The sequence below is a fragment of the Vicia villosa genome, linkage group LG7, assembly GCF_029867415.1.
Source record: "Vicia villosa cultivar HV-30 ecotype Madison, WI linkage group LG7, Vvil1.0, whole genome shotgun sequence".
In the NCBI taxonomy this organism is placed as follows: domain Eukaryota; kingdom Viridiplantae; phylum Streptophyta; class Magnoliopsida; order Fabales; family Fabaceae; genus Vicia; species Vicia villosa.
The window spans coordinates 100,677,376-100,687,700 of record NC_081186.1 but is presented as its reverse complement, the minus strand read 5'-3'; the positions used below and the strand labels follow the sequence as shown (position 1 = coordinate 100,687,700).

Below are 10,325 nucleotides of genomic sequence, written 5' to 3'. Positions count from 1 at the left end.
AATATGAATTTGGCTTAAATGCACTTTTGGTCCCTGTAAGTTAGCGAGTTTTTTATTTTCGTCCCTGTAAGTTTTTTTTGTTTGAGTCTCTGTATCTTACTTTTTGCTTGAGGTTTAGTCCCTAAAGCCAAAATTCGCAGGAAAATCTGCAGATTTCCTACGGATTTTCCTGTGAAATTTCCTGGATTTTGATTTTAGGGACTAAAACGAACGCGAAAGTAAAATATAAGGACTACAATAAATTTTCAGGGACCAAAAGTGCATTTAAGTCAATAAATTTTCATCAGACTACAATTTTTTTTAAAAAATATATTTTTCTATCACAAAATTATTTAAACTAATTATTTTGTTTTATTTTTGTTCCCTTAAAATATTTTTATGTGTCTCTTGATCATGTCCAGTGGTGCTGGTGGAAGAAACCCCAGCCATTCATATCTCTATTGGGTGAAAAGGATTTTATTTCTTTATTATTATTACATATATACAATGTTTTTGTATCTCATAGATATGTATTCACCTGTATGTTTAGCCATGGTATTTCATCACCTTTAAATATTTAATAAGAATATTATATTATAAAATTGTGTGTAAGTATTATTTTAATCAACATAATACAAGAAACAGCCACATGTGTACCTAAAATATCAGTAATATTAAAAAAAATGTAGCATAAATAATATCAATTAAAAAACTTAAAAAACCAATCAACAATATTTAAAATTTAAGACATTCTAGATCAATTTTTACCTTTATATTTTTTCTTCAGAAATTATTGAATCGGAGATTTTTTTTTATGGTGTGTTAATTTTCGTTCCATTGATAAGTATAAATTGTAGCTTGCATTTTATTTAACAAATTTAAATGTAAATAAAAAAACGATAGAAAAAATAAAATATAAACTTACCAGCAATCAGGGGCGACGGCAGCGCCCGGCGACCTAGGGCAGCTGCCCGGGCTCTTCTTTCTCTCGCCTGAACCTCAAAATATCATCGTAGTGGGTTCTCTCTCACTGAAGAAATTGAAATATTATAGTCAATCATCTCTCTCTCTCACTCAGGAATAGTGATGAGTTTAGATGACGAATCGTCGCGAGTTCTCTTCTTATTTTTCTTTCACTTTTAAGCTCGATTATAGATGCAAAATTATTGTTGTGATGTTATTAATTGTTGTTGCAGGTTGTGGTTCATAAATCGGTGAAAAATTGATGCTGAATTTATGGTTTTGTGCTATGCACACCAAGTGTTCGGTGAAATGCTTGAACGGGGTTCTTTTGTTTTTCTGTCTTGAAATCCCTTGGTTGCAGGTCCGAGTTACTGTCCAATGGTTTAAATTACGATACTCGAATTTCTGTGGGATTTTTGTAAGCAAAATATTTGGTATACTCGAGTTAATTGTTGCGATAATTGAGACATTTAAGAATGTTGTTTTAGTGGTAAGCAGTGGCAAAGCCTCAACGCTGGCCTCTCTTCCTGGCGACGTTGATGGTTACATCTCCATTTGCGGTTACGGTTCCCTTCTCTCCGGTAACTAACTTCTCATTTCATTCTTTCCTTCCAATAATTCTTTTCATCATCCTCTTAACTCTCAACTAACTCTTAACATTTCCAAATCTAACCAACTTCCGAACAGTCAGATTAATCGGTTTCCTCCGTCTCTTCTCCGTTGTAGGAGCTTTCTTTTTCACTCATGGCATGGCCAACCTTAAAACTCAGGTCAGTTCTCGTTTTATTGTTAATGTTATTTGATAAATGGAACAGGAAGATGCTGCGAAATAAAATGCGAGAAATTAAGTTTGAAATGTGTCTTTGTAAATTGTAATTGCTTGAATGCACGTGTTTGTTTTCTATGCTGGAAATGGATGCCCTCTCTGCATTGCCTTGTCAAGATGAAACAATTGTAATAACTGTTTTTGATATTAACAAAACTGAGGTAATTTCTTTTCTTAATTACTGTATCATCTTTTTTTCTTAATTACTATATTCTTAGCATTATCATTCACATCTCAATGTTCCTCTTTATTTCCCCATATGAAGAATGCTAACAAGTAACAAAACATTTCCTTGACACAATTTGGTGATTAAATATACTAGGACATAGTTTTATTTACTCCTATCCTATGCATATCTGTTTGGCACACAAACTGCATTGAACTTCTATTTTAATGTGCAGTGTTTTTTACAAGGCCTGATACTATTATTGTGTTAATAAAATTTTGTATTCAATCAAATTCTAAATTTAACCAAATTATTTCTTTCTTCAGTTGAAAAATAAAAAGGAGGTCAAGGATCAAATTAAAATTTTGTTGCTTGACATGTGAGAGATTGGAGATATAAAGGATGAAGATGGTATTGATGTTGATATTTATGATATTTTTCTAATATAAGTTATATATGATATATATTGTTACATGGTCCTTATTACTTACCATAAGTATTATTAGGGGTCGCTATAGAACACAACTGACAGTTATCCGAACCGCTAGTCTCAGACCAATATTACATATAAGTTTTTGCCCAGGCTTTATAATTTTTCTGGCTTCGCCACTGCCAGCAATTAAGAACACAATGAGGAAGAAGCAGATGCCAACAATTTTTTTCAACTCCATATTTTTACTTTTTTTTTTTTGTTGTTGTCTCACTTCAATAATAGTAAATGCTAATATTTATAAAACCCTTGAAGTTGAACTTGGAAGTTGGAGTATTCCTACCATCTATCAACTTGAAAAGTCACAATGAGTTGGACGTATAACCCCTTAACCTATGTTTAAATATACTTCAATACTTCTTCGCAATGAAAGTTGGTCGTGACTTTTGAGAACTAACAAGAGAGCTTTACAACTAACACACCCTCCCTTAAGCTCAAGATTTGTAACAACTAGATTACAACTTCTTAACACTACAAAACAAAACTAAATCACATTACGAATTCCACATATTCCAAGTAAACTTCAAAACCTTTTAAAAAAAACTCTATCTTTAAAGGTTTTGTCATCACATCTTCCATTTGATCTAAGATTCCTAAGAAAATAAAATCTTATGTCTATGTATTTACTTCTTTAATGCATGATTGAAAATTTGCTCAATTTGATAGTTGAGCTATTATCACAAAAGACAGTCATGCATTTGTCTTGGTAAGAAGAGAAATTTAGATTGGATAAAAGGTATTATTGTACAATTCTATACTCAGATTATTCCCGGTAAGCTGAAACCCAAATAGTCAGATCCTTTTATTACTCACATAGCGTTTGCAAATGGTGTTGTAGAAATACAAAATCTAGGAGATTCACACACTTTTACCATGAATGGCCAAAGGTTAAAGATTTATTCAGGTGAAATAGCATAGAAGAAAGTTTCTTTGATGTTCGTAGAGCCTTAGACACAAGAGTCAAGCTATTGACCTTAAAGAAGCGTTTAATGGGAGGCAACTCATCATTTCCGACTTTTCACAATTTTAGTATTTTTCCTGTTTTTGTTTTATTTTTCTTTATGTAGGGAAGAGTACTAGCTATCTCTCAAGAATGCTCTCCCTCATGTGTATTTCTTTTTTCTTTAATTAATTAACTTGTAGATGAGTTTTATTTATTGCTTCGAAGAGACTAGTACACTTGGTAGAATTGCCATCAGATTCAAACCCAAGACCAAGCATTTTTCACCTCGGTCAGTATTCTAACCATGGTGGAAATTAGTGCACTTTCTACCACACCATTCGTTTCCATAGACAATAAGTTGTGGTGAAATCCCTCTTTCAACCGTGATAATATATACTTTTGAATGCCTCAATTAATTGAATGAAACATGTAAGTTTTGGCTTAAAGATCTTTCAACTTGCTTTCATCTACAAGTTTTTTTTCTGGGATTGGTGTGGCTGGTTATACCGAGACACCTTCTTCCATAATCAATCAAATCTCCCTTTATTGATGTAAATTCTCCACAAACATGAACTACTTGAGTTGTTGAGTAGGTTTACTAGTAGAACAAGTAATAAGCATGGAAATCTATTGAGCGAGTCATATGATATCTTAAAAAGACTATCAATCTTGGTCTATATTATGAGAGATTTCATGTTGTACCTGAGGGATATAGTGATGCAAATTAAAACACCTTATTTAATGATTAAAAAGTAATTATAGGCTACATATTCAGTATAGTTGAAGGAGCTGTTTCTTGGAAATAAAAGAAGCATACTATCTTGGCTCAGTCCACGATTGAGTATGAAATGATGGAATTAGAAATTGCTAGTCAAGAAATAAGTTGGTTAAGATGCTTGCTAGCTGAGATCCCTCTATGGAAAAAAAGTATGCCAACTACGTTGATCCATTAGGATAGTCTATGGCTATTTGAAAAAATTGTGAATCATTACTATAATGGTAATAGAGGTTAAATAAGAACAAAGCACAAAATTGTTAGAAAGTGTATCTCTAAAGGAGATGTAAGAATGAGTCATGTATGCATTGATGAAAACTTAATAGATCCTTTGATGAAATGACTAGCTAGAGAGAAAGTTTATGACACATCCAATAAGATGAGACTAATGCTTATAGATAAGTGAGTTTTTTATGATGGTAACTTAACCTAAAAGACTATAGATACCATGAATTAGGTTTAATGGATAATAACAAATCGTGAGCAATACGAGATGATCATGCAAGTATAAATAAGAGAAGTATGAAGACTTACAAGCTTTGAGAAATATAAGAAGTTGTTATATTAAGACTTACAAGCAGTGGCGAAGCCAGAAAAATTATAAAGCCTGGGCAAAAACTTATATGTAATATTGGTCTGAGACTAGCGGTTCGGATAACTGTCAGTTGTGTTCTATAGCGACCCCTAATAATACTTATGGTAAGTAATAAGGACCATGTAACAATATATATCATATATAACTTATATTAGAAAAATATCATAAATATCAACATCAATACCATCTTCATCCTTTATATCTCCAATCTCTCACATGTCAAGCAACAAAATTTTAATTTGATCCTTGACCTCCTTTTTATTTTTCAACTGAAGAAAGAAATAATTTGGTTAAATTTAGAATTTGATTGAATACAAAATTTTATTAACACAATAATAGTATCAGGCCTTGTAAAAAACACTGCACATTAAAATAGAAGTTCAATGCAGTTTGTGTGCCAAACAGATATGCATAGGATAGGAGTAAATAAAACTATGTCCTAGTATATTTAATCACCAAATTGTGTCAAGGAAATGTTTTGTTACTTGTTAGCATTCTTCATATGGGGAAATAAAGAGGAACATTGAGATGTGAATGATAATGCTAAGAATATAGTAATTAAGAAAAAAAGATGATACAGTAATTAAGAAAAGAAATTACCTCAGTTTTGTTAATATCAAAAACAGTTATTACAATTGTTTCATCTTGACAAGGCAATGCAGAGAGGGCATCCATTTCCAGCATAGAAAACAAACACGTGCATTCAAGCAATTACAATTTACAAAGACACATTTCAAACTTAATTTCTCGCATTTTATTTCGCAGCATCTTCCTGTTCCATTTATCAAATAACATTAACAATAAAACGAGAACTGACCTGAGTTTTAAGGTTGGCCATGCCATGAGTGAAAAAGAAAGCTCCTACAACGGAGAAGAGACGGAGGAAACCGATTAATCTGACTGTTCGGAAGTTGGTTAGATTTGGAAATGTTAAGAGTTAGTTGAGAGTTAAGAGGATGATGAAAAGAATTATTGGAAGGAAAGAATGAAATGAGAAGTTAGTTACCGGAGAGAAGGGAACCGTAACCGCAAATGGAGATGTAACCATCAACGTCGCCAGGAAGAGAGGCCAGCGTTGAGGCTTTGCCACTGCTTACCACTAAAACAACATTCTTAAATGTCTCAATTATCGCAACAATTAACTCGAGTATACCAAATATTTTGCTTACAAAAATCCCACAGAAATTCGAGTATCGTAATTTAAACCATTGGACAGTAACTCGGACCTGCAACCAAGGGATTTCAAGACAGAAAAACAAAAGAACCCCGTTCAAGCATTTCACCGAACACTTGGTGTGCATAGCACAAAACCATAAATTCAGCATCAATTTTTCACCGATTTATGAACCACAACCTGCAACAACAATTAATAACATCACAACAATAATTTTGCATCTATAATCGAGCTTAAAAGTGAAAGAAAAATAAGAAGAGAACTCGCGACGATTCGTCATCTAAACTCATCACTATTCCTGAGTGAGAGAGAGAGATGATTGACTATAATATTTCAATTTCTTCAGTGAGAGAGAACCCACTACGATGATATTTTGAGGTTCAGGCGAGAGAAAGAAGAGCCCGGGCAGCTGCCCTAGGTCGCCGGGCGCTGCCGTCGCCCCTGCTTACAAGCTTTGAGAAATATAAGAAGTTGTTATTTTTTCGGTGGTTAGAGTTTTTTGCAGACAATGGATTTTAGTGGGTGTATGCTTTTTATTTGGTGTGGTGTGAAGGGGAATGTTTTCTTCTCTTTTGCTGGACCAAGCTACTTTAGTGTGAGTCTTGAGTGGAGAGTGAATGCTCGCTCGTGTAATAGGGAGATGTAAGGTCATTAGATGCGGGGGCGCGAGCAATTTCTAGATGATGCCTAGTGTGTTTTGGGAGATTCAATGCAGTTTTTTATCTGACGGAGAAAAATCTGATAATAATTCCTCTATTTTTTGTAATTTCATATTAAAAACTTAAGAATGTTGTTTAAAGAGGTGAGGATTGTCCTTGGTGGCTCCGGATTGAAGTACTTCTTGTAATAATCTTAAAGTTTTTAATGAAATTATTACTTACTAAAAAAATAATATATTTTTTTGGTAGTGCAAATAATTGTTTATACACAATTATAATTCGTTGCTTTTGAACTTTTCGTATCTTTATTTATACAAACAAAAGCTACATTTTAGAGGTTATAGAAGATGTAATTTGATTTTAAAGTTGAACAACAGTAGGCCAGTAACATAATGACTTCTTTTTGGGTTTTTTTTTTCCCTTTAATCATGTATCTTGACTTTATAACCAATGTATCTTGACTTAATCATGTATCTTAACTTTATAACCAATGTATCTTGACTTAATCATGATATCGACTTTATAAAAAACATATAAATTTTTTCTTTTGGAGTTTTATAACCAAATTTATGATATTATTATTGATTATCAATTATAATCTATAAAGTTAGAGATGTATGACACAAATCTTCTAAAATTTGTACAACTTTTTTTTTTTTGATAAAAATTTGTAGAACTTTAATAAAGAGACAATCACTTTTTTGAATTATGCTGGAATTAGAGTTACATTGATAGTTTAAATTGTAATCATTTTTTGTATGATGCTTCACAATATGCACTAATATGTCCACACAAAAAAAAAAAAACTTTAACCTCAAAACATTATTATTAAATTTTAATAACTTCAATAAATTCCAAAACATCAACACAACTAATTTTTTTGAAATAACAATATAGTTAATAAAATATTTGCAACAATAAAATTATTATAATACAATTAAGTAATAAAATATTTTAACACCCAAGAGCATTTATCTAGTCTAACCATGATCTGAGTTTGAATTTGACTACTGTGACTGAATTAGTATTCAAACTTTTGAGGGTTACTTTTGTCAACTATATGATCAAAGCTAGAACTAGTCTTGAATTGTGTGCTTAAAATAATTTATATCCTAAAAAAGAGGACACTATTTAACAAACATCTCACCATTCTTTTCTCTATCAATTACAATTCATTCTCATGGCTTCTAAATCAACCTCTCTTATTTGGGTTGCCCTCATTCTTTGTGTGTTCGTTTCATTGACTGCCATGAAAATAGTTGATGCTTCTGAGCTTCATCATACAAGTAAACTATTTGCCCTAATTTAAACTTCTTACACTTTTTAATTTGAGCACTGGATTAGATGATTCATGAATTCGTACATAATATTATCTTATTAATTAATTCTGGATATGTTACTTGATATAGGGTCGTATGAAATGACTTGGAGTAGAAGACTTATGAGTCGAGGTGATTTGCCTCGTGGAGGAAATTACCGCCATCTATGATAAGGATGTGTTAAGTTGCTATTGTGAGAAGAATGAAATACAAATTAAGAACTAAAACCTATGTATATTGGATAATGAATAGCTCTGATTATTGTAATCGTGTGGTTTGACTTCCATATTTATAGAAAGATTAGTTCTACTTTTGTAGTTAAGTGTTATAGGATCTTCTGTACTCAATCATGTACTTATATGTAGTGTTCCAAACTTGCCTTTCCTTGCTCACTTGTTCTCTAAAGTAGTTGAATATCGTCTCAAAGTGTAATCCTTCTGAAATATCTTAACATTAGTCGTGTAATCCTTCTGGAATGCACGCTATTCATGCAATTCTTCAGCGATGCATGAAAAATATAATTGATATTTTCATAAAAATTGAACAATCATTCTTTGAGCAATCCTTCAGGGATGCTTCAAGAATTCATTGATGATACACAAACTTAAAAATGTAATTGTGTTAACGAAACAAATTTTCCAATAGAATTTTATACAAAAACATAATAGAATAACACTCTAAAATTTAATCTATAAGATGAAGAAAAAATATTAAAAACTTACTCGAAAGAGAAGAAACATGATTATGCAAATTGATCATAAAATCGCTCACACAGTAGAGTTTCGTGCTGGTAACATGTTATGAAATTAACGAAAACAAATAGAGGTGAAGAAGAGAAAGTAAGAGAGAAGATGGTATTCTATTATCTTCTTCAAGAAGTTCCCTTTACATTGCAAAGTGGTCCTTATTTATAGGACATTAGGAATGTGAAAAATCTTAACTTTACTATACCACTTAAAAGGAAATATGAAGATGAAAGATAAGAATATACATGGACATCCACAATAATATTTATTCATAACTATATATATATATATATATATATATATATATATATATATATATATATATATATATATATATATATATATATATATATATATATATATATCGATACATTTTTAATACATTTTTTTGGAACTAAAAGAATCTTTATTAATATTTATTTCGTAATATTAATTAATATCAATTACACGTGTACAAAGAAAGTTAAAATATACAATCATATTCTAATCGAGTATGATTTAAGTTGTCTTTACGGATTTAGTCAATCAGCTTATTAAAAGACATATGGCAAGTGTCACATCGATTATATACACCATAGCAAAGAAAATTATTACATTTCGGTAGATTAGACATATGAATTGAAGAGAATAACCGATTGAAACTAGTGCTGGACAAAATAACCGGACCTGTTTGTGATCCACAATGATCGATCCAAATTTTAATGCAACGGTCGAGTACAGCTGGGTATCAGGTGAAAAGAATGAAAACTTCGAGTTCCATTGCATTTCATTGGTCGGACTCGGTTGTTAATTGTTGGTCCAATTAAACTCAGATTCAACCGAACCTAGTTAAGTATTCTGATCTTAAATGGTGTCGTAGTTATAGATAGTAATATAGATAGTTGCTCCCTATGACCTTGAAAGCCACAATTTATTATTTAAAGGTTATTTAATTTAATTTGTCGGCGTAGATCAGCTGGCAATTGTTAGTTGGCTTAAGGGTGCAAGTTGTTGGTCCGAGGTTCAACTCGTGACGGTGTTTATTTGTATTTTTTTCAAAAATTTAAACATGTTGTTCATATTTATAAATCAACAACTTTTGATAAAAAAAAATACATTTTTATTTAAAACGTTAATAACTAATAATACTGTTCTTAAATTTCTTTTATTATAAAAAACAAAATATTTAATAATGCTATTTTATTATTTTATAAAAAAAACACAATTAATAAAATGTGAAAAAAAATATTAAAAATTAAATTTCTTAAAAATGAAGATAATATATATTAAAAACAAAAATGGAGAAGAGAAAATTAATCTGTAAATCCTTTATTCTAAATCTGGTGCCAATCGTGAATCTTTAGAGAAATAAGGCTTTGAGGGATTTTTTTTAGTGTTATTTGGTTAAGATTTTGAATGGAAATGGAGAGAAATTTATAGTTTAGTGTAGAGAGTGGTGAGAGAATAACAAGTTTGTGAAAAGTGAAGGGTGAGAGAGAAGAAAACGCGTGGAAATATCTAATGAGTTGTTGATTAAAGTTGTTGATTAAGTAATTCAACATCCCCCCACTACTACGAAAAAGGCATTTAACAATGGTTGAAAAAGATATATAATCACGCAGTTCCTGGCGTTACTATGTAGAGTATTGTTGTAAATACGTTACTTACAAAGTCTTGGGACCGTTGTAGTATACTAAAAAGCGCGTGCAAT

General features: G+C 31.2%; 1 protein-coding gene and 2 long non-coding RNA genes across 7 annotated transcripts; 2 read left to right on the top strand and 1 right to left on the bottom strand.

Annotated features, from left to right (window-relative positions):
- The first annotated feature begins 269 nt into the window (after positions 1–269).
- On the top strand, positions 270–6,092 carry LOC131616175 (uncharacterized). 2 transcript variants are annotated; one of them, XR_009288025.1, is made up of 3 exons: positions 553–1,523; positions 1,630–1,929; positions 2,261–6,092. It is a non-coding gene; the product is annotated as an uncharacterized LOC131616175 (long non-coding RNA). The 2 variants fall into 2 exon arrangements; XR_009288024.1 differs by having other exon boundaries at positions 270–1,523; positions 1,630–6,092.
- On the bottom strand, positions 4,678–6,349 carry LOC131616174 (uncharacterized). Of its 4 annotated transcripts, none has more exons than XR_009288021.1 (3): positions 5,744–6,349; positions 5,338–5,637; positions 4,678–5,006 (listed from the first exon to the last, which is right to left on the bottom strand). XR_009288021.1 is itself a non-coding variant. In XM_058887438.1 (3 exons), exons 1-3 carry the CDS (start codon positions 6,060–6,062, stop codon positions 4,950–4,952), a joined length of 420 nt encoding a protein of 139 aa, XP_058743421.1. In that variant the 5' UTR covers positions 6,063–6,349; the 3' UTR covers positions 4,702–4,949. The 4 variants fall into 4 exon arrangements, 2 of the variants coding, with proteins under 2 accessions (XP_058743421.1, XP_058743420.1); XR_009288022.1 differs by having other exon boundaries at positions 4,679–5,637; positions 5,744–5,836; positions 5,964–6,349; XM_058887438.1 differs by having other exon boundaries at positions 4,702–5,006; positions 5,555–5,598.
- A 1,329-nt stretch (positions 6,350–7,678) lies between these two features.
- LOC131618034 (uncharacterized) lies at positions 7,679–8,206 on the top strand. Its single transcript, XR_009288718.1, has 2 exons — positions 7,679–7,856; positions 7,980–8,206. It is a non-coding gene; the product is annotated as an uncharacterized LOC131618034 (long non-coding RNA).
- Positions 8,207–10,325: the final 2,119 nt, after the last annotated feature.

What these genes read in the sequence shown, in the direction of transcription:
- LOC131616174 (XM_058887437.1), bottom strand. Translation starts at nt 6,062, where the DNA reads ATGCTGAATTTATGGTTTTGTGCTATGCACACCAAGTGTTCGGTGAAA. An exon ending in TTACGGTTCCCTTCTCTCCG is followed by an intron (nt 5,638 to 5,743) that starts GTAACTAACTTC and finishes ACTTCCGAACAG; the next exon opens with TCAGATTAATCGGTTTCCTC. An exon ending in TGGCCAACCTTAAAACTCAG is followed by an intron (nt 5,007 to 5,554) that starts GTCAGTTCTCGT and finishes TTCTTTCTTCAG; the next exon opens with TTGAAAAATAAAAAGGAGGT.